This window comes from Podarcis erhardii (genome assembly GCF_964252035.2).
Source record: "Podarcis erhardii genome assembly, chromosome: 6".
Lineage (NCBI taxonomy): Eukaryota > Metazoa > Chordata > Lepidosauria > Squamata > Lacertidae > Podarcis > Podarcis erhardii.
Genome location: NC_138510.1, coordinates 61,339,004 through 61,363,368, shown reverse-complemented (window position 1 = coordinate 61,363,368; position 24,365 = coordinate 61,339,004). Strand labels below are relative to the sequence as shown.

The window sequence follows — 24,365 nt, the reverse complement described above, 5'->3', positions numbered from 1 at the left end:
AAATCACCATGCTTATTCATTATGACAGAAGGGGACAAGCAATTCGTAGCAGATTCATTTATATAATTAGTCATTCTTAATTGAGCAATGTTTCACCAAATCATTGACCTTTCAAATTCATAAGGTACCAAAAGAAACCTCTGCTTAGTTGATGAAATATTTATATATCATTGAAATACCTGACATTTATCTCTGTTATGAGTGCAGAACAAATCATAAGAATAATCTCCTAGAGAATTCAATTAAAAGCAGTTCTGGATACCTGAAAGTAATTACACTATCACATTCTCCATAGGGTTTAATTCAGGCCAAGCCACAACTACTGTGTGTCCAAAAGATAATGAATTAAAGCAATGCTTTGGCATATCCCCTTACTGAAATGTTAGCAGCCTTCTCAAGTGACGTGAAAAATAGGCTTCAATAAAATGGGTAGGAAAATATATGCAGTTAAATTCAATCAATAAGCTGTCCTTGACCAATGTCCAACTTTTAAAAACAGCTCCAAATGAATTATGAGGACTCCCACTCTGATTTTAAGTGTATTAATTTTGCAACGTATATGCTGAAAGCTATGTGCTGTTTGAAAAGAGGATTTCAATAGAAACAGAACATATTGCAAATATATCACACGTTCCATTTCTGATGCTAAGGATGCCTAGACCAGCTAGCATGAGGATGGAGAACTCTGAGCCCCTTGAGGAAGAACAGGATAAAAATGAAATAAATAACCATTTCCTTTTAAATCTTATTGTTTCCACCACTTGCACACACAAAAAAAGCCAAGGAAAAACACTCTCTTTCTCTATTTCTGTGTGTATGTGTAAAGACGCACACACACTTTGATAAGCCTAGGTGAAAACTGAAAAGTTGGGGGTCAGAAATGGGAGCAGTACCAACCTTCTGCCCTTATATAATTATACAGAGTTGGCTAGAACACCATCTTAAGAAGAGCCCTGCTGGATCAGGCAAAATACCATCTATTCTCAAAGTGGCCAACCAAGCCACTTTCGGAAACTCACAAGCAGGATCTTCCTGAGCCCCTCTCTACTGCAAATGACCCCTAATGAAAGTTGTGCATACGCACTTCTCTCATACCAATGGAAAATGTTGCTTCCAAGAAGTGGGTGGCACACCAACAATAGCCGAAGAATGGGTTTCAGCTGTCCCAGTGTAAGGTAGATCAATCAATGTTCATCCCTTCCTATAATACAGGAAGCTCTTGTAAGTCACCAGAGAACATTTTGTTATTGGGTGGTATATAAATACGTATTTATTTACAATGTAACACACAAAGCTGTTTCCTGGGACAACTCTCCCAACAGCTCCCATAATGCTTTGCCAGCCTTCCCATAGTTCTCTTGTAAATGGGGTACCTGAAGCTGCTAGATGGCAGGGGTTTGGTGGTGAAGGAAGGCTGCTATTTCATGACTAAAGATTTAGGCTCGGACACATGAGGTCCAAGATTTAGGCTTGGACACATTGCACAGTTTTGTATTTGCCACCATAAGGGCTGAGGGAGGAGAACTAACCACAGTGGGTGTGCACTAAGGGTGTGTCTCCTGAGCCTGATTTCTCTATCCTTAAAATCCTTTCAGCCAGGGTTGGCATCAAGGTGAACAAGGCTGGACACTTGCTGAGGAGGTCACTATTGATCCCCACTGGGCCCAGAGGGAACTGCAAACGAACAGGCAGCAGCAAGTCATGAGAAGGAGGAAGACACACTTAATGGATGGTCTATGATTTCAATATTCTAAATGACATACAAACAAATATGTGGTATGTTGACGGGCGTTGAGCCAAGGCCAGATATGATAAATCTGAATACAACTGATGAACACTAACTCCTCCTGCAGAATGGTTTCATTAAAATCTATATGTCACTATGTCAACAGGACTGTAGTTACGCAAGCAGTTTGCATATTGAGTTTCCAAACCATTAGACAAAGGATAATGCTTGAGTTTACTAGGATTAATTTTGTTGCCACACATTCCTAGAAATGAAGAAACTCAACTAGTGACAACAGTGCTGGTGCCTCATGCAACGTTTAGCTGTGCACTCATATAACACAAGGCCAACACTTCTTTTATTCCGAAGCAACAGAAGTTGGCACCTGAGATGTTTGTTTTCAACAACCATAGCTGAAAGTCTGAACTTGCATCTGCTTAGTTGAGTTATGGTAAAAACAAGCAGAAATGGAAGTTCTCACTCTTGGACAACACTGAACAGGTCACTTCTAAGCTGGCAACTGCATCTGACCACTTTCCACATTCCATCCTGGAAATGGGAGGGGAAAGTACACTGGAAACACATGTAAATAGGTTTGCTGCAGATTGGGGGCCCAGACATTTCAGCTTATTCCCTCCAATAACATTTGCTGATGACAACTCCCCCCCCCCATGTCTTTTTGAGTTCATCTGTGAAGGATTGTCCACCTGCTGCCTTCTCGTGGGCTCTGGAAAGATGCCAGAAGATGGCAACGGCATGTACTACTTTGGGGGATTTGGGTGTGTGTGGAATAACAAGGAGTCTGTTATGACTGGGAACGTTTGCAGTACTATAAATAACTCTATCAATATTGTGATAATGGCACTTTAAAGAAGTCTATTTTACAAGTGCTGAATGTAAGAGACTGCAGCTGTGCTCATTAATTCTGAAGTATGCTTCTCTCTATGTACAATTTGCAGGTGTAACAATAGGGGTGTTGATTCACTGGAAGCCTAGATTGTGATTGGAATTCATTCGTATTTTAAAGAAGAAGAAGAAGAAGAAGAAGAGGAGGAGGAGGAGGAGGAGGAGAAAGAGGTTACACTAACATTGTCAGTGCCTAATAAATCATTATTGTGCTTGGCAGAAGAAAAGCAAATTACAGCAGTTTAATTGAAAACCTTAAGAGGTAAAAGAGAAGAAGACTGTTAACACAATTTCAGCAAGACTCAAACATCTCCTTTCTACCAAAGAACAAGTACTACAAAGGAGAGAAATAGATTTAAAAATAATCATTAATTGAGGTAAACTTGGCACAAAGATGGCAGAATTCTAATTAACTTACAACCTTTCTTATCATAACATTCAGTTAGAGAGATGGCACTGTTCTATTTCCCCTTGCAAGCTAATATGGAGCTGAAGTATAAATTGACACTCCACAGCATACATAAATTTTCTTTATTCTGAACCAAATTTAATTTCTGCTATGCTATTTCTGGCATCCTGAAAACATCCAGTTGCCCCACCTGGACCTGACATTTCCTACTTAGCTTGAGTTAATTGGCTGTAGAGTGGGAAAATCGTGTTAATTGGGTCTGCTTCATTGAAGAAAACAGTTCTAGAACAGGCCCACCTTACAAAGGGCTATTGTAAAGTGCCATTAGGCTCAGATTGGAGGCTCAGGGAGCACAGCCCAGATGCCTCATTCTTTGTACCACTCTGTCCAAAGGGTGATACTGCAGCTGCCAACAAATCAGGTGACACAAGGGGCCAAAAGGGGTTCCACCATATTATCCTGCTCTTCAGCTGGCAAGACTCCCAGATCAGCTTACATAAAAATATTTTTCAAAACACAAGTACTCAGTAAAAACAACAGCAATATAAGCAGCAGAGCAGAAAAATATCCCAGCTAAAAACAAAAAAGGCTATTGACTCGAAAAGGTCTGGTCTGGGCAAGTAATTCACCTGACACCAAGGAAGAAAAGAAAGCAGACTTGGTACCACATGGCCCTCTCTAGAGAGGGACTTCTAAAGATGGGGAACTATAATCAACAACAACAACACCCTGTCACAGGTCACCACTCACCTTACTGTTGACAGCTTTGAAGAACGATTGTAGCGTTCAGGCAGCTTTTCGCAGAAGAAGGTGGTTCTATAAAGTTGTTGACAATGGCCTAGTCCTTAGTCTGAACAACTCATCATAAGGGCAAACCTGTGTTAGTACTGCCTGTTCACACCTACAATTTTGATCCCATGCTTGCATTCAGGATTGTAGCTGAGGTGTGCAGCCTCAGGACCAAGCCTGAATTTTTTTGCCACCTCATGCAATAAAAGAGCTGTGCTGAGCGGAGATCCCGCATAATATTGTATAAGATGTTCCGGAGCAGCTCCTGAATTTGCAAAAATTGTGGCTTAACATCTTTGTGGCACTGAGGGGAGTCAGGGTGTGTGCGTGTTACATCTTTCAGAATGCATGCTGCTTTACTGGCACTGTTAAAAGCCCGGCCTCCTAAGAGACTGCTTGGCTTGTTTGTGTAGCTGCCCAGCCCTTGACAGCAAGGGATAGCAGATGGTTCCTACAGTATTTCCAGCAGAGACCTTGGCCTACCCAACTTACTCAAGGAAAGTGTAAACAGCAAATTAGCAATTACTGCTAAGGTGCTGAGGTTACAGATAGAGGAAAAATCTAACCCATACAATTTCAGTTCTGCCGTAAGGTTCATGCAAATGTATACCTTACCTTACTAATGTTAAGATTATTCTCCTTAACCTTTTATAATGTACGTGAAGCATGAATAACTCTTTTCCAAGTAGTAACGGTGTTTGTTATCTGTTGCTGCTCTGAACTAATTTAGGTGCTGCCCCCATAGCACAATAACAGAAGACAAGGTTTAAGGATATAGCAAGAACTTTGATGGATCAGAACCAAAGGCATATCTAGTTTGGCATCCTCTTTCTCAAAGCAGCTGGCCAGCTGCCTATGGGAAACCCACAGGCAGCACAGAAGGGCAAACACCCTCTCCCACTGTTCCCCCTTCCGCCTGCAACTGTCCATGTTATTTTGGACGGACATTCCTGTACTTCCCTTTATCCTGGCTGTTGACCGGCCCTTTCCCCCTTACCATTCAGAGTTGCTTTGTTATATTTATATTTATTTAAGTGTAATTGTGCACACATCCACCTATCCCCACATTTCTCCTAGTTATCTTTCTCCTCCTTGACTTTTAAAGAACCATTTTGCAAACCCATAGACATTTATTTTATATACCTTGTCTTTCCTTCAGCATGTCTCTATAATGGAAATATCTGTAACCTAGTTCACATTTATTTTGGCAGATACGTACTTTGAGATCTCTCAGTAAAGCTGTTATATAAGAGAAACTATGATTGTGCATTAAGCCAAACCAGATGTCTAGTGAGAAGAGTATATTCGAAATAAAATGGGATTGAATGGTTCCCCTCCCCCTGCTACATTGGTTCTTTCCTCTTTTCCTGATTACTATTAGTCTTGACAATAATGATCTCACCAAAGATATAAGCAGCACAGTCCATTCTATGATTTAATCTTGATCCCAACAGATCAGGGTTCGATTTAATTGCTCTACAATTAATTAGAAACAGAGGCAAAATGTTAAAAAGAGAATTTTCACATATATCCAAGAAGCTGTTTACATTCAATTGGAACTCATGTTAGACCGAATCATTAAAACTATAAAAGATTACATCTGGGCAAGAATTAAAGCCAAGCCGATTCATTAACCCAAATGGTGGCCTACAGATTACTGACACAGTATTGCTGCTCTAGCGATCAAAGGATCAAGGGATACGTGACCAGATGACCCTAATTGAAACAGTCTCCACTGAATTTCGTAAATGGAAAACTTGAAAGGATTAAGACGATATTCACCAACTTCTGTCAACAATGAAAATAAATTGGTTCTAATAGCTTAACTGCATAAATACTGTAATGAAAAAGAGGGTAACAAGGACAATGGAAATCATTTATACAAACCACAGAATATTTTATTTATTTATAGAAATATTTCTATACAACCATATCACAAAATGTCAAAATGCTAAAATCAAAAACATTATTTCACAAATTAAATTTAAATTTTAAAATGCAGATAATCATCAGGGTGAGTGATGACACAGTGTTGGAAGTGTTAGGTATATTGTGTTAGATATCATGGAATAGTTTACTAAATTGTTCTTACTCATCTGATTAAGACTAGAGGAGCTCTGGAATTTACAGCTGAAGAAATCTCAATCATTAGCCTGTCAAAAATATGATTTCTGATCTTTGGAAAGAAATCTTTTTGGGAATCATTATTCAATTAACCATTTGACACACACCATCTTTCCCAGAAAAAAGAAAAAGAAATTAACGGCCGGTTGGGTTGAAATAGATATCATAGTTTCATACTGTGCCTTACAATGCAATATTAAGCATGTTTATTCAGATGGAACTTTTACTGAATGCAACGGCACTTGCAATGCAATGTTAATGGATCACATCCTGTGGTTTACAGACAGCAACCTCCCCCTCTTTAAGGGATTTCTACATCACAGATGAAAGGTTCCTTTTTGTGTGATAGTAGTGCATCTGTGTGGGATGCGGGTGGCACTGTGGGTTAAACCACAGAGCTTGCTGGTCGGAAGGTTGGCGGTTCGAATCCCCACGACGGGGTGAGCTTCCGTTGTTCGGTCCCAGCTCCTGCCAACATAGCAGCTAGAAAGCATGCAGTACAAGTAGATAAATAGGTACCCTTACGGCAGGAAGGTAAACGGCATTTCCGTGTGCTGCTCTGGTTCGCCAGAAGCTGCTTAGTCATGCTGGCCACATGACCCAGAAGCTGCCTGCGGACAAACGCCAGCTCCCTTGGCCGGTAAAGCGAGATGAGCGCCGCAACCCCAGAGTCAATTGCGACTGGACCTAATGGTCCCTTTACCTTTTCCTAGTGCATCTGTAAGCAGGGCATTCACTCTATGAATAGGAAGATTGATACTATCCTCAATTAATTTATGTAATATATTGGTAGTTTTTAAAGACCATTAACAGTAATGGGTTTCACAACAACCTGTGGCATCTATCATAGAAGAAACACTTTATTTGTTCTGAAAACTGTGCCACTGGTTTCTTTGAATGTTTCGATGTTCTGAGACAAAAAGAGAATCATTTCTCTCTTACAGCACCTCCATGACTTCCATGCTTTTATAAATTTGTAAACGAAAATCAGCCTGAAAACTTTTGATGCTAGATTTTTTTTCTGTTTAAAGCTGGCATTTACTCCTATTTCTTTTCATTTGTGTTGTTGTGAAATCGCTGACTGATCATTACTGTAGGTAGCATTATTTACTAAGCACTTTGTTATCATTTAACGATTTGTACACAATGCTTTACATGCAATACCATATAGGACTAATCAGAAGTAAGTCCAACTGCTTTCAATTGTGCTTATTCCCAGGTAAATGGATATAAGATTGCAACATAAATCTCTTTGATTGAATTGTGCCCAGTGCTTTTTTTCTGGGGGGACACATACCCCTAAACATTTTGTGAATCTAAGTTTGGTCTCATTGAGGGGCAGTATTTCAATATGAGTAGGAAAATGAGAGTACCCCTAAACATTTTTTTTTTTTGAAAAAAAGGACTGATTGTGCCTATTGATAATAGTGGTTGCTGCTATTATTTGTATTATTTAAAAGTGGCAGAGTGTGCTAAAGGGGGGGCGGGATATCACATAATGAAGTACAACTAATCCCTAATGCAGGATAAATTACCTTAACTCCTAGGAAACTAAAGCTCTTTAAATTAATCCCCATTATTTGGCATATGAATGAATATGTTTACATTTGGAATAAAAGCCATATTAAACTTCTCACCTTTCCATGGTGCTGATTTACGATTTAGTCTTTCTGGAGGTATGTGAATAAGAAATCTCAGCATTTGTGTGTGTTTTGCAGAGCAAGAAATTCTTTTCATTCCCCAAGACTAGAATAATATTCCACTGAATTTCTATTATTTTTTCTTGGTTTATTGGACTAGTTGCACAGATGTCCACTTTTCCTGTGCCAGCTGTGCAGAGAGCTGCTTCAAGCTTAGACCAAAATGTTGACAGAATAATATAACTCAGGCCAGACATACTGCATTTTACACTAGAGGTCATATGAAAAAGTACTGGCAGCCTATAGCACAAGCTGTTTTACATAAGCATACATTTGGTATGTGAATTACTCAAAGAATGCTGTGGGAGGGAGGGGGTAAGGGAACAAACTTCACAGCCGTTTTAGAAGATGTAACAATTGTTCATCAAATTACCTCAGAGTCTGTTTATGCCTATTTAAGAAGTGTGAGATATCATTACCCCCTAAAAGGTGTCAGAAACAATAGTCTCTTCACAATACACTATGCAGGATTCCCAAGGTAGGATGGAAACTGTTTCAGATAATCTAAGTTCTCACATTTTCTCCTTTCTCATGGCTCTGATTCACCCACAAAAAGAACACGCAAAAGAAATAATGTAAAGGCTGTGGGCAAATCTTCTAGGATAATTCAGAGAGCAAGAGTCAAATGGTGATCTCGCCCTGAAATGACAAGAAAATGCCAGTTGCAAATGTTCAGTTCTCCCAAATCAGGCAAATTAGGGGGTTTCTCCTCACCCCAACAGGCTTCTTTTTCGTTCCAGAATAGTCTCCATATTCTTAAACAATAATGGGGATCCCAAGCCCCGATTCTCATAGCCTGGTGTTTTTATTCAGTAACCCTAAGCCAAGTGTTAATAATTTGATGAAATGGGGGGGGGGGGGGACGGGACACAGTCTGGATTGGTCTTTAAGCATATGTTAATAAATCTGTTCCTAAATTGGAGAAGCAAAGGCTAAGGAGTAAACCCTACACAAATCTGGACTGGAGTCCCTAAGATGCTTGAATGGTACCTTGTACACTTCCTTCCAACAATGCCTGCAGTCAGGCTGGTGCCAAATGTATTGCTATGCTTTCTTTTGGACCACATCAGTGAGGCCAAGAGGGGGTCATGTCATCTGGGCAGCCCAGGACCACCATACACACTGCCCAGGTTTATGCCCTGGGGAGGTCACTTTGGTGCTGCTAAAACAGCAGTTTGACTTCACTCCTGGAAGCATACTCCATTGCCTCTCGAGACAGATGGATGCCAACAACACAACAACCTGTGTTGTAGTAAATCATGCTCAGTTCTTTTATTAATACCTGGGAGCAGTGGCATAGTGTGGGGCTTTGCCCCAGGCGCAAAATTCTTAGGGAGTACAAAAATTCAACACCCAGTGCTGCCTCAATACAGCTGCATGCTTCCATTGCTGGGCTCCGTTGAAAACGGCTTCTCCATGCGAAGCAGGAAGTGACCTCTCCAGACAACGGGATGACTCTTTTTATCTCTGCAGCTGTGATTTCCTGGGTGATGCGGATGCCATTAGCCAGCTGAATGCACATGTGTACACCGTCTGTTTCCCTCCCTCCTGTTCCCCCCCCCCATGGCCCCAGGCACAGGCAACCCATGCTACACCTTGGAGACAATTATCTGTACATCAGTTAATTGGTCAGGGCGAAAATTCTTCTCAGATGAAGGAAGTTTTTTTTATTCTCTCTATATATCAACTATATATTATGTCTTTCCTCCAAGGAGACTAGACTGACATAAGAGGCACTACAGGAAAGGTGAAAGCAAATGGGAAACATTCGCCTACCATCCATTTTTAGCCAAGATTCGTTAGCATGTATTTATCACAAGTTTTCATACCTATGAACAGGGAGGGAGGGTTCATATAGTACACAGAGAGGGGCCTGCCTCTCTCATAATATTTCATACACCAGCTAACTGAATATAGATATATAGTGAAAGATTAATGTAAATGTAAATATTCTATCAAATTGAACTTAGAATCCATCACAGCAGTCAAAAGCATGTAACTGACCACAAATAACCACATTCCACTGGTTTACTCTAACTTATCCTGAATAAAATAATGCCACAAAACATGCAATATTTGCTCAAGTGAAAGATCTGTTGAGTTTAAGGGTATGAAGTTGTAACATAGCCAAGGGTTGGTACCCTTGCCCTCCAAACATCACAAGCAGAAAGATGTTAAAGGGTGAATGCATATGATCTTAAAGATCATTAGGTGACTAATTAAACATTTGAGACAAACTGAGTTTGTTAATAAGAAAAGCTTACTTTCTGGAAACAGCGTAGGATGTATATTTTAGATAAAATAAAAATTGTGATGGTTGAGTTTGATGGTTGTTAAATGTTTGTTCTTATCCAGGTTTCCCTGTAAGTTCTTATGGAAGATGGTTGTGCCCATTCCATTCAGCTATAAATGGGAGATTTGATGTGTTTTATCGAGGAACTAATACATGACAGCCATATATGGGGAATCACTCATTACTTGTGAATAGAAAGTCATTTTCATAAGGAGCTGCCTTGTACCAAGTCAGACCATTGCTCCATCTCATGCAGCATTGTCTATATGATTGGAAGCAGCTCTCTAGGGTTTTGAATTTGAACCTTCCACTGCCTAACTTGAGATGTCCAGGATTGAACCAGAGACATTCTTCATGCTAAGCATACGGTCTACCACTGAAAAAGTGTCCTTTCATCAAATGCCATTTTCCAAACAATAATATGTTTTTAGGTATGACCAATAAATTAATATGCTCACATTAATATAGTCACTCAGACGGATACTTGCCAAATATTAGAAACAGAGAAATACTAAAACAGAGAAATAAGAATGCTTTCCCCAACTTGTAGTACATTTAACAATAACATTAATTGCTTACTTATCTTTTCAGCATTATTCCTTCATGAAGACTCAGTCTCTACATTTCCTTATCGCTTACACTCTCATTACAGTATGACCAGGATTTATGAGTTGATTACTGTGTGAATGTTAGACCACAAAGTATCATTTATGTTCTACCCTGACCTTTACTGTGACCTCTGGGGGATTACAGTAAGAAGAAAACGTGTGAACTTGGCATAGCCAAAGGGTGTAATACAACCCTACAGAACTGATAATAAAGCAAGGCTTCACTTTTCAGTGACAAAGGACAGTTTGAAAAGAAGGCCACTAAAGAACCGCAAGAGAATCTGATGTTTTTAGTGTGCATATGTCATGTGTATTAAAATAGTATCCTCAGCATCTTGAGATATTTTCAGTGGACCGTTATTGTAATACTGAAAACAGTCTTAAAAATGGCAAATAATGACATGTTTTTAACTTATCATAAATACATTCTAAGGATCTATAAGGAAAACCAGAATTTTGCAGCTTGAAATTTCTGATGCCCACGCCATAAACATAATACTTGTGTTCCTAAAAATTAAATACTTTACTCCAGATAAGGTCTAGCAAGCACTCAGTAGACTCAGTGTAGAATAGTGACTTTGCAGTAGGCATATTATCTGTTCCAAAGGATCCATTTTTCCCATCCCATCAAGCACTATATGATGCAACAAGTCCAATATATCACCCTAAGAGAACTCAGGCTCAAACAATATCAGAAGCACAAAGTAAGAAATAAGAAATTGTCATTGTATACTCCATGCCAAGTCATATGTCAAAGACACATATGTGCAGTATATTATTAAAGTGAGCATTTAGAAAACATTTATCCATTTTATAGATAGGAAAAACTGAGGCAAAGAGTCTATACTAAAGAGATTCCATGACCAAGAAATCAAGACACATGTAAACAAGACTACATGGAAGTGAGCAAACTTTCAGATCAAGCGAATCTTCACAACATCCTTCTGCATGACAGAATTTGCTCTGGTCGCTATATGACCCACCCAGCTAACACAGACCAATATGGCTTCTCCGTGCTATTTCTACTGCTATTGTTTCCAAGTAAATGATTATTGTGAATGAAGACAAACAAACAAATATACCAACCCAAAACAGTAACTTTTTATTCATCGCCACTACAAACATCTGCTGCCAAGGGCCACCTAGTATTAGGCCTGTCTTATGGCTACAGATGAAAGGGATGTAACTGAAAGGAAATACCAGCTAAGGGAAAGAAGAGAAATAGGATATTTTGTTCAGACACACTGAAAGTACTACAAAAGCAAATCTGTATGGTTTCCAGAATCTGCCTGTCTGTAAATAGAAGATAATTCAGTTATCCTATCTGATACAACATTGCTGTCTGTTATTTAATTTGATGAAGGTAGCTCTCTATTAGCATACTAATAAATGTCTACAATATTTTCCTACATAAACTATGAGCTTCTGCATGTTATTAATTAACCTTATGTACAGAAAAGAGAACTTGAGTCCCCCCCCCAAAAAAGGATGAATACTACATTTGCTTTTTCTGTTGTATCTAGTATATGACTATTTGCTGTTTTAATAGCCTTAACTGAGAATTACTAGTGGCAACTGCTAATTTTTCCAGCTTCTATTGATAGTTTATCAGTTTTCGATGCCCTTTGTTGAACTCCTTCAAGGCAGACCAGTACTAAGCAAACGAAAAGAGTGATTTGTACTAACTGTGCCACAGATACTTTGGAATTGAAATAAACTTATATCTTATATGAGTGTATAGAATGATGACAGGAGACTTCTAAGCATATACAGTAGCTGTACATTAGCAGTGTTACTGGGAACCTTTTTTTCTGTAAAAGGACTGATTTTGAGGGACTGCAGCTGGGACCTCTCTGTGAACTTCATATGTAATGAAAACCTCTCCCCCCCCCCACCCAAATACTAATTTAAAAACACTGCTTATGGCTCTGCACACTATGCATTTAATGTAATGTGTCGTTAGTTCATCAGTAGAGGGGGTGTGTGTGGTGAAATGCTCTGTTGGTGCATGGTTTGTTTTGAAATCTTGCTAACACTTGCTAACACACCGTTCAACAATTACACTTTTCAAGTAAATATTTTGCCAAAGGAGGAACAGCAGATAAATCTTGATCCCTTTGTGGTTTTTCTGTATATTCCTGTTTCCAACAAAAAGACCCCACTAGCGGCTCTGCCTTATCACTAGGCCTCAGCCTTGCAAAATGACTAGGCCACAACCATGCCAGGCTATGCACTAATAATAAATCAACTGTGTTCCTATTTAATATACTTAAATAACTTTAAAAGTCCAAGTCTACCTGCATTTAAGTGCCTGGTGTTCTGCGCAGAGTCTCTGTCCCCCTTCACGAACTCCTCGAATAATCCTTTCTGCCACAAAATTGCTGGCTGTGGGCCTTTGTGGCATTGAATCTGGCCTGGGCCCCTTCTCCGACGCCGGCACCAACGCGGCTGCCTCTCCTCATACCCTCAGCAGAACAGAGGCAAAAGCCAAATACGACAGGCTTCCTAGCCTAGGCAGAAGGCCAAAACCAAAGCCCACAATCCCTGAGGGTAAAGGGCAGAGCAGGCCAAGGAGGCGAGAGAGAGGCCATTTTGGATGTGTCAGGCGACAGGCAGCCTCACAGCACTGAAGTAGGCCAGAAAAGCCTGGAAATATATGACAGAAGGTTATTTAGTCCGCAGATATGTAATCATTAGAATCAGCCCAGCTTCCCAAACTGGGAGGGGTGGCTAACACCCCAGAGGACAGGATCACACTTCAAAACGACCTTGACAGATTAGAGAACTGGGCCAAAACAAACAAGATGAATTTTAACAGGGAGAAATGTAAAGTATTGCACTTGGGCAAAAAAAAAAATAAAAAAATGAGAGGCACAAATACAAGATGGGTGACACCTGGCTTGAGAGCAGTACATGTGAAAAGGATCTAGGAGTCTTGGTTGACCACAAACTTGACATGAGCCAACAGTGTGACGCGGCAGCTAAAAAAGCCAATGCAATTCTGGGCTGCATCAATAGGAGTATTGCATCTAGATCAAGGGAAGTAATAGTGCCACTGTATTCTGCTCTGGTCAGACCTCACCTGGAGTACTGTGTCCAGTTCTGGGCACCACAGTTCAAGAAGGACACTGACAAACTGGAACGTGTCCAGAGGAGGGCAACCAAAATGGTCAAAGGCCTGGAAACGATGCCTTATGAGGAACGGCTAAGGGAGCTGGGCATGTTTAGCCTGGAGAAGAGGAGGTTAAGGGGTGATATGATAGCCATGTTCAAATATATAAAAGGATGTCACATAGAGGAGGGAGAAAGGTTGTTTTCTGCTGCTCCAGAGAAGCGGACACGGAGCAATGGATCCATACTACAAGAAAGAAGATTCCACCTAAACATTAGGAAGAACTTCCTGACAGTAAGAGCTGTTCGACAGTGGAATTTGCTGCCAAGGAGTGTGGTGGAGTCTCCTTCTTTGGAGGTCTTTAAGCAGAGGCTTGACAACCATATGTCAGGAGTGCTCTGATGGTGTTTCCTGCTTGGCAGGGGGTTGGACTCGATGGCCCTTGTGGTCTCTTCCAACTCTATGATTCTATGATTCCCAGGCTCACTTTTGAAGCATCCCTGGTACAGAGGTGACCTGTTCCGTTGCTGAGCGGTAGTGTGGGTGTTTCAATGTCTGGGGTTTCGAAGGGTGTGTGTTGCCGGGTGTTTGGGTATTTGTGGCATGAGGTGCGGTTGTGGGTTTACAGGGAGGGATACATGCATGGTTGTGGTCCCCCTCTAGGGCTTGGACTACTGGAAAGGTTTAACACCTGGCCTGTGCCTCACAGAGGTGCTTTGCTGCAGTTACTATTTCTCAACATGGCCCACCCCACAGGGTTGTTGTAATATTAAATACTGGAAGAGAAGCACCACTGCTCCCCTCCCCAGGCAAAGTTCCTCTAGGGTGTGTTTTTAGACTGGGGTGCTGAGTTTGTGAGGGGTGTGTGGGACTTGCTCAGACTTCTATAATGCACAGCCACATACTGTATATATTTTTGTTATACATATATAAACACAAGGCTATGCTGACCCAATACGGAATTACTTAATTTTTTTTTGAAAGTGATTTAAATGCCACACAGTCATCGGCATCATACAAATAATTGAAGATGTGTTTCTCAGTACCAGCCCCTGCTGCCGCCTTTGCTCTGGATTGATACATGTTTTGGAGGGATATGCAGAAGTTTTGAAGGCATATATCCTACTACACTTCATAATGTCCCTTGGCAATGAGTTCCACAGGTAGCTGTAAGCATGAAAAAGCAACCATCAAATTTGCTTGTTTTAATTCATGTCCCATTAATTTTTTAAGTCCATCCCCATTCCATGTGTGTGATACAAAGGGAGTATGTGTATGTTGTGTGTTTCCCTTTTGCTACAGATGCAAAATTGAAATTAAAACCATGTTGCCCTACAGCCAAGCCACAATGTACTCAGTTGTTGATAACATTAATGAAGCACCACAATGTGATAATACTTAGCATTGGAGGGGGAGGGAGGGGTTACCGGTTTGTAGGGTTTTTTGTTCTTGTTTTTATCATATATTTTGTGCTTTTATGTTGCATTTTTATGTTGTGAACCTCCCGGATATCTGCGGATGGAGGGCAGTAGAAAGAAAGAAAGAAAGAAAGAAAGAAAGAAAGAAAGAAAGAAAGAAAGAATAATTACTATCCCATTTTGTCTCACTGGTGCTTTAACTTCAGATATTTTGACTAGGCAGGAAACAAGGAGCCTTTGTATGTTTTTTCTTCCCAAAGCACTAAGAATGCTTGCAATATACTTTCGGAAGGGAAAAAAGAATGCAACTCCAAATATCTTGTCATTTTTTCCCCTTTCAAAGTAGAGATCCATGGGAAAGAATACTTTTGCAACCATCAAACACCTTCGGAACAGGAAAAAGACCCATTTGTAAGTTTGAAAATGTTAGCTAAATATAATGAATCAAATATAGGCTCCCCCACCCTTCTATAAAATTTTGTCTGTGTCCAGAGTAAAGTGTGAACTCTGTTCTGAATGTCATTATAGAAGAAAACTGTGGTTAAGCTGTTCATTTTAAATATAATTGAATTGCTTGGGCACATTAAAATGTTGAAATGTTTTTAGCAGAGGTAGGAGAAATAATTTTAACGATGTTCTCTTTCAGATAGTTAATTAGCCTGCCATGTATGAAAGTGTAACAAGAACACCACCTACTGTAAAAGGGAATGTTCTACACTCAGGATGCTAATTTATTCATGTCTGCACAAAGAGGGAAGACCGAGACTGTTAACCCTTGTCTGCCAGAGACTTTTGCATACTCTCTAAAATGAATATCACTGAAGACTCCTGCAAAGTTTATTTGCTAGACATCATGATGAGAGCAGAATAACCACTGTAGATATCAGAACAGCAGAATAACATATGATATGTTTAAAATTAATCTGGACTGATGTGTGAAGTGGCAATTTACATTGCAAATAAATCTTAAAACAGCTATGAGTATTTGCTTGGAACTAAGCCCCATGCAGCTTTCTCATGTAAATACATATTGAACTGTAGCTTCAGTTGGTATTGTTACAGAAACCAACATGATAATCAAATGATATAAAGGTATAGAAAATACCGTAATCTCTCTCATTTTCACTGACAACTTTCTTCGCTACTTGTTATTAAAGGTAACTTTTATCAGAATGTCTAAATCAGGGATGAGGAATCTTTGGCCACCCAAGTACTATTGGGCTCCAAATGCCATCAGCCTAGCCAGTGTCTTCAGTTGTCAGGTGACAACTGGGAGGCCACAGTATCCCCACACAGCACCAAAAAAATATTTCTCCCTTGTTTTCAGGAGACCAGCACTGGAATGAAATGAAATTATGAAACTGTACAAACATGATTTTTTGCTATATATTTTGTTTGAAAGTCAACACTAAGGGGCACCTAAAACAAGTACATTTCAATGTTTGTTGTTGAAAGTAAGGAAATAAAATAAACCAATAGGGAAATAAAAGCTTTCCAGACCTCTTAAAGTAGGGTAAAAGGTAAAGGGGCCCCTGACCATTAGGTCCAGTCGTGACTGACTCTGGGGTTGCGGTGCTCATCTCGCTTTATTGGCAGAGGGAGCCGGCGTACAGCTTCTGGGTCATGTGGCCAGCATGACTAAGCCGCTTCTGGCGAACCAGAGCAGGGCACGGAAACACCATTCACCTTCCCGCCGGAGTGGTACCTATTTATCTACTTGTACTTTGACGTGCTTTTGAACTGCTAGGTTGGCAGGAGCAGGGACCAAGCAACAGGAGCTCACCCCGTCGCAGGGATTCGAACCACTGACCTGATCGGCAAGTCCTAGGCTCTGTGGTTTAACCCACAGCACCACCCACGTCCCTTCGTAAAGTAGGGATCCTGCTGAATTTTGGAATTTGGGAGTGCGTAGGTTTGGATATAAACATTCCTGTTTGTATTTTTTTTTTATAATATTTTTATTGAGTTTATGAAATACAGAAAAAAAGAATAAAAGACAGATATAAAAAATAAAATAGAAAAGTTGCAAATTTCCATATTCTTTTTTTCAGCAAATCTAATGGACTTCCCCGCATCCTCCTAACCCTGCGTTCTCTGTGATACAAAACATCAGCAATTTGTTAACTTATTTCAAAACTTATTGTATCTTTCATTTTATCATGTTACCTAGTTTCCAAAATGTTGTAACCCAAATCTTATACGTTTTAGCTTAAACATAATAAAGTTATTTCATTATTCCACCTCTGACTTCTTGTACCTTAATTTTCATTTCATTAATTTACAATTGCTGAAGCTAGAGTTTCCTAAAAAGTGCATTTTTTAACATTCATACAACTTATTAAACATTCCTGTTTGTAAAAGCCACACTCATAACAACCTGAGACAACTTTCACCTGGAAGTCATTTCTGGACACTGGTTTTACTCATCTGCCCTCTTCCCCAAATTTAGGACCCAAACTGGAAGTTATGATATTAATGAAATTAGTAGCAGCCATAAGCAGCTACTGATCTGCATCAGAATTGTGGCATAGGGTAAGGGAGCTGTAATCCTTCCCCTCTGTGGTCCCATTATGGATTGTTATGGCAAATAAATGCTATTTAAAATGTTACAGTAGAGAACTGTAGAACTGCCACCCCCCACACAGTGCTTCACTCTGAGGAAGCACCTTTTCTCAGACTAAAAGCACTGGCAACCTTGAGGAATCCACCTGCAGGAATGCCACTTAGCATTTTTAGGGTTTAGGCAGCAGCTGCTGTTCTGTCCCAAATGGGGATTGTTTTATTTGTTATATTGCCCCTGCTCTCTGCATTTAGAACTGTTTTCTTTTCCCATTGTTAATCAACTGATCAAACCTTATTATCATGCATTGATCAGCTATTCCTATGTAGAATATCCAATACTGCAGACAAAGAAAAGGCTCACTCTGTCCTGTTCTCTGCCACTCTGAGTTGCAGCCTGGAGGGCCTGGTCTTTTGTTATCTTTTTACCTCTTCCATACCGCCATTTTTATCCTAGTCAGTTACTTCCTATTCATTCCGTTTTTTAAGCTTCTAAAGCTAAGTACAGTGGTACCTTGGTTCTCAAACATAATCCATTTCAGAAAACCGTTCGAGTTCTGAAACGTTCAAAAACTGAGGCACCAAGGGCTGTCTACAAATTCAGTTGAGAAAATTGAAAAACACCCAGTGGAAGTCGTTTGACTTTCAAGGCACATTCGAAAATGGAAGCATTTACTTCTGGGTTTTCGGCGTTCGGGTTCTGAAACGTTCGTAAGCGGAGATGTTTGAGAACTGAGGTACCACTGTATTTGGTAATCTGCATTTGTAATTTGTTTGCTGTTCAAGTTGTGTTCAATTTACCAATAAAGTTGAAGACTGATTTCCATGAAAGTGTGGCTTGGATGGAAGTTTAGTTGACACATATTAATGTGCCCTGAAGTTGGAACAATGGCTAGGCCTGAAGGAGAAGGGGTGTGTGTGCTAGTGGTGGCAGCAGGCAACCAATTGTAAGTGGCCAGAGGCAGTGGCCAGGGTCAACCTAACATATTTTTCTGCCTGAGGCACAGGGCAAGTTTCAGATACCAAAGGTGATTGGACTGGCAGTTGAATTTTACTTTGACACTCGTGATGGGACATTGTCCTCCTGAGGGCAGCAAGCTAGCCTAGTGGGTACAGGCAGGCGTCATTCCAAAACCATTCATCACACTCTGCTGCCTCACTCTGTTTAATGTTAGGGCTTGTCCTTGCAGCAGCAGACAGTCCAGGGATACTCATCTGCCACCCCTCATGATCTGCCACCTGAGCCAAAGGTCAAAGATATTGCCTAATGGGAGAACTGGCACTGTTTACTCTAAATATAATAGTATCCAAAATTAGGAATGTTGTACAAGATTGGAACTGTGAGAATATAAATTCATATTTTTCAAAGCAAACAGGATTTAATAGGATTTACTTTAAAAACAAATCCCACAATGAGAGATTTCATTCAGGCCAAATGTTGATTTTTCCAAAATAAAGAACTTAATCTTTATAAAAATGATAATCTGTGATCAAAGGCACCTATGCCCTTCAGACAAATTCCACTAGGTCTCATTTGTGATGGAATAAAATGTTACTGAATCAAGCACACCTAACCAATTAAATTAGAAAATGTTAGTTGATTTGCTGTTTTGTTTATCTAGTTTTATCCAGCATATAGCAAGAATATGCATATTATTTTGTTGGTATTTTTATACATATTATTTTGTATAAATAGATTCATGCATGAACTGTAGTGGATTAATATTGTTAACCAGCCACTTTAACACAGATGTAGTTGATCTTTACCATCAAAGGGCAGAATGGGAGTGAAAATGGTTAGCAAGCAACTGAAAGTTGATTATCACAATTCTAGTCCTAAGAGTAGACCCGTCAACATTACTAGACATTGCTAACTTGGGTACATTAATGTCAATGGGTCTACTCTGAGTAGCAGTGGATACAACCCAAAATGTATAAATTGCTCTCTTATACTAGGTATTGTTCTTTCAATATATATGATGCCATTTAAAGACTTGAACTGTCTGTGAAAGGTTGATTACTTTCAGCTCTTGCTCTTTAAGTCCCATAGCATTTGGCATTTTCAGGGATGAAACCATGTAAATTTCCCATTGGGGCAAATCTATAGCTTGGACAGTAGGCTTGGGTCATGTTGTGCAACGGTGAGAGATTCTGGTTGATACACAAAGAACAATTAGGAGTTGAGATACATTGCAAGATCAGAGACCGATAGGTTGTAAGTCAAAGTGGCCAGGGGATTATAAATAACTTCTGTGGTTACTATCAAGATTGGATAAGAAATAAAGTACTGTATCAGCTCCTGTTATCCATGGATGAGGAACTGAGCCCTGGGATTTGCTCCTTTTAGTGGGACCTCAGAGTATGAAACTTGTTGCTAGATATATGCAGAGTGTTTTTGCTGAAGAAATAACTTCTGAGCAATTCAGGGAACAGTACTATGCACTGAAGATCAGGTTCTTTTGGACATATATCAAGCAAGCACTAAGGAACTCTACAATAACTCCTTCATACTCAGTGGAGTGCAGATCTACTTTACAAAACTAATTCTGTTTCCAGTTCTACTGTCATTATTGAAAGAATCCTGGGAATTGTAATTTGGAAACAGTGCAGCAATTTCTCTGTTAGAGACTTTCACACCGTTACAGTTTGCATCGTTCCCTGAGGGCAGACAGTAGTTACTGTATCCTGACATGCACATTTAGCATCCTCTGTCACTTGTACACCTGGCTGGTATGTGGAAGGGCCCTACATGCATACCAATGTATGTGTGTGAACTCCATGCAAAGGAGACCATGCAGACCAAACATGGATTGCAAAGGGACATATTCTCTGTCCTGACAACAAATGTCTCTTGAATGCAGCAAATCGGTTCCGCTTCTGAGTGGGACCTGGTTGTGCTCAGGCCTCCAGGCATGGAGCGGGATAGCATCCCGCATCACGCTGAGGGTGACTCGGCCACACCATTTGTCAGGCGGCCAATCAGGGCACTGGGGGGCGTAGCTGGGCCAATTTAAACCACTGGCTGCTCGAGTCAATTCGCAACAGTGGCGCTCCCCCTACTGGTGGTTTACCCTTCCAGACTTCCCACAAGGCGGGCAGGAGTCAGATATAGTCTGTTGAAGCCAATGCCTAAGCCAATACCGCTCACATTCTGTAGCCAATAAAGTTGTGGCCTAAATTTTGCCCATTAACATTAACCTAAATTCTGTGTCCTTGTCTCTTTATTTTCCCTGGGGGTTGGTTGGGGGTCTTGAAGTGCTTAATTTCTGACTAGATATGCACAGGCCTTCACAATCAGCCTGCCTCATCCAGCGTCTGGAATAAAATTTGAAACTAGTGGCTAATTTCTATTCAGAAATAAATATCTCCTACAGTAAGCTCTTGTCCTATTCTAACTTGCCAGACATCCTGATTAGACTTGCTTGAGAATGTAAGTCCTTGACTGGCTTGCTTTATCTCTGAGACCTTCCTTGCTTATCTTCCTTATTCCAGTGTCCTCCTCAATCCTCTGCATAATTGGATTAGCTCTGGAAATTGCTGCAAACAGTTGTGCGTCATCTCAACAGATGCTAATCTGATCACTTACCTTGGGGTAGCCTCTCAACTTGGTGTTAATATGAAATGCTTCTACAGTGAAGTAATCTGTAAATATATGCTCTGAGTTCAGCATGGAGTTAATTCCATTTTTTAAATAAAAAAAGAGAGAGAGAGAAATTTTAATTTGTACAACCATAATTTCTCTTATCCCCTTCTCAACCACTGATGTTCCATGATTAAATTATCTGTATTTAATAATTTATTTATTATTTATTGTAGGTATTACCGGTATATATACCACACTTCCAGTCATGTTCTCAGACTGGTTATTTCAAGTAACAGTTGTGACAGTTCTGTTTTCATTGGCTCAAACTGAGCTCAGGACTCCTTGCACTCTGTATTGCTGAGGTTATTAAAGTTATGTACAAGTGCAATTACCCTCCCAGCCCCAGTTTAAAGCAGAAACAAGCCAGGAAAAATAATACAACAAAGAAGAAGGAATAAAATACCAGCACCTCTGGAAAATGTGTGCTTCCCCCCACACCCCGGGTTTGTTTTTGTTTTTTACTTCATTTTTGTTTTAAGATGACAGAGCTTTTCCTGCCGGTTGGGAGCCCATTCTCACTTTTACAATGATATGGCAGCGCTGACAGGCAGCGTAGCCTTCCTGATTAAACCAAGCCCCTAATACACAGAGTCTTGTGCTGTCAAATGCACATGCATTATTGCACAGGGGGCCAGCCATACTTCAGCCATGATGATAGAGTGGGCAGCGCTGTGTCAGATCAATTATGTACAAGGCCCATCTTCTCTATGATTCCCTCAATTTTTCCTCCTGACACTTCACCTTGGGCTCAACCTTCTGTTCTCACCGAGACAAACCTGCAGACAATAGTAAACCTAAGACAGTTCTCTCCCCCCCCCCTCCATCCTCACAGGAGCATGACACAGAGTAACCCTTTCCTGTCATACTTTCTCATGACTTTTCAGACAAATGTGGTTTCCTTGCTTTGGATGATTTGTGTAAAGGTTTGTAATGGACCTCAAGAAAAATGGCAAGTGTTCTCTTGTCTATTTGTTCACCAGCTCTGCATACGTGCCCATATGCTTGTGTGACAGCTGAATAAAAGTTTTCCCGTCCACGCTTCCCTGTCATCTGGAAGTTTTGCATACTTCCTTCAACATATATGTGTAACAGAGATAACTAGTTTAATTCAAAATGTTTTTATATTGCCCTTCAGTTCAAAACTTCCATACAATAAGTACGGTAGTTTGTTATCTTTTACAGTAAGTTGATCAGCCCATTCCACATTCCAGTCACTCTGACCACCATTTAGAAATTACCACTGGAAATTTTATACTGCAGTCCTATGCTTCTTTATTTATAAGAAAGTCCCACAATGTTCAACAGGGCATATTCAGGTAAGTGTATTTCAGACAGGAGCATAAACTAGTATCCAGTTGTTGGGGAGAAAACTGTAGCTTGATTGTGGGAAAGAACACTTAATTTGTAGTCTGCTATCCACTCAGGACACATCTACACCATATTTATATATATAACAAGGTATATATATAACAAGGTTTAACAGTCATTCCCATTTACTGTGTGATTGTGGTGGGAATGTTTGTTCATGGAAAATATCACCTCCTCTTTTTTTTATCAGGAACTCACAACGATTTACAGCTCCCCTATGAAATAACCAAAAGGAGACACTTTTTGCAACTGCAAAGGTTTTAGAAAAAATAATTCCCTTCTGAATCACCTCTATTTTTATCTCTTTCACATTTTTATGTGACACCACCCAGATTTCTGCATTACCCTGTTTTGATTGCACCTAAATTTGATTGTACCTAAAACATCCATTTATACCTAAATGGTTTCAACTGATAAAATAACAATACGCATAGAAGCCTTCTTATGGCAGGTGGAAAGGTTTCACCAAAAGCCAACTTTTTAAAGATGGGTTAAGATCCGCAATTGTAAATGGTCTCAATATTCACAATGTAAACCATTTGTTGTTTGAATGTTCACTTTTGGAAATGAGATTCAAACCCTGATGTCTTATTATTATTGTAACCCTTATTCAAGAGCTGTTCCCTTATTCAAGAGCTGAGGTAACCTCAGCACCATTTTTGTTTCTTTAAATCAGGGCTTCTCTTTCTGGTTGTGTGACTTCAGGTAACTGGGGATTGTGTAGCTACAGTATCATTAATTCATCATGTAGCTAATCTGACTTAACTGTGTGTGCCAACTGCACCAAACCCATTCCAAGATGGAATTAAGGCTCCCTCCTTTTTGCTCTTGTTCACAGCCCCCTTGAAAACCCACTGAGAAGAAAGCACTTTCACAGCAACCCTCTCCCACTTTTGATACTGAATCCTTGGATACAGACCAACTTGATACAGCTAAACTAGTTTAAGAATGTAATTTTAGTCAGCTTCATGGTTAGGCTGCCTGAGTTCTTTGAAAGCAATGTCAACATTTTCATGGTTTGTTGTATACGGATAATATATGGGAAGGCTAGCTGGTAAGTAAAGCTTAGCCCACAAGAAAATTACTTGGGCAGTAGTACATAGTGCAATTAAATGGCATACTATAATTTTTCCTAGTGCTTTGCTGTTAATCAGACTTCTGCAGAACGCTTTAAAATCTCATGTGATGTGTTAGATCACATTTGCTAAGATGCAGGAAGCAGATTGAACAATCATATAATACTCACTTTATTTTTTCAGAGAGAAGCATCAGCATATTTGGGGGGTTTATGCAGAGTTCACCAGCTTTACAATGACACCTATTGGAGTAGTGCTCATATAATAACTCTAAAAATGCAAAGCTGCACCTAATAAAAATGTGCAAAGAGAAGGGGCCAAATCCCCCCCTTAATACCTGTACATTTAGCAATTCTATTGTGTTAGGAATTCAGTTTGAAAGATATTTAGGAATTGGAAGAAAATTGGGTTTGGAAGAAGATATAGATATAGATAGAAATAGAGACAGAGATACACACACACACACACACACACACACACACACACACACACATATGAAGAGATGCTGTACAGAGAGCCAGTGTGGTATAGTGGTTAAGAGCGGTAGACTCATAATCTGGGGAACCGGGTTCGCGTCTCCGCTCCTCCACATGCAGCTGCTGGGTGACCTTGGGCTAGTTACACTTCTCTGAAG

The 24,365-nt window shown here is 40.0% G+C and overlaps 1 protein-coding gene across 7 annotated transcripts in view; it reads right to left on the bottom strand.

Moving 5' to 3' along the window:
- NFIA (nuclear factor I A) overlaps positions 1-24,365 on the bottom strand; it is a 416,610-nt gene that overhangs the window by 338,445 nt on the left and 53,800 nt on the right. The window contains exon 1 of one of the 7 annotated variants that reach the window (XM_081867219.1): positions 12,853-13,260. The exons of 5 other annotated variants lie outside the window; for them this stretch is intronic. In XM_081867219.1, the coding sequence (XP_081723345.1) occupies positions 12,853-12,858 (6 nt within the window). In that variant the 5' untranslated portion in view covers positions 12,859-13,260. Of the gene's footprint in view, positions 1-12,852; positions 13,261-24,365 lie in introns of those variants that run through there. One more of the 7 variants, XM_081867214.1, reaches the window with a different exon arrangement.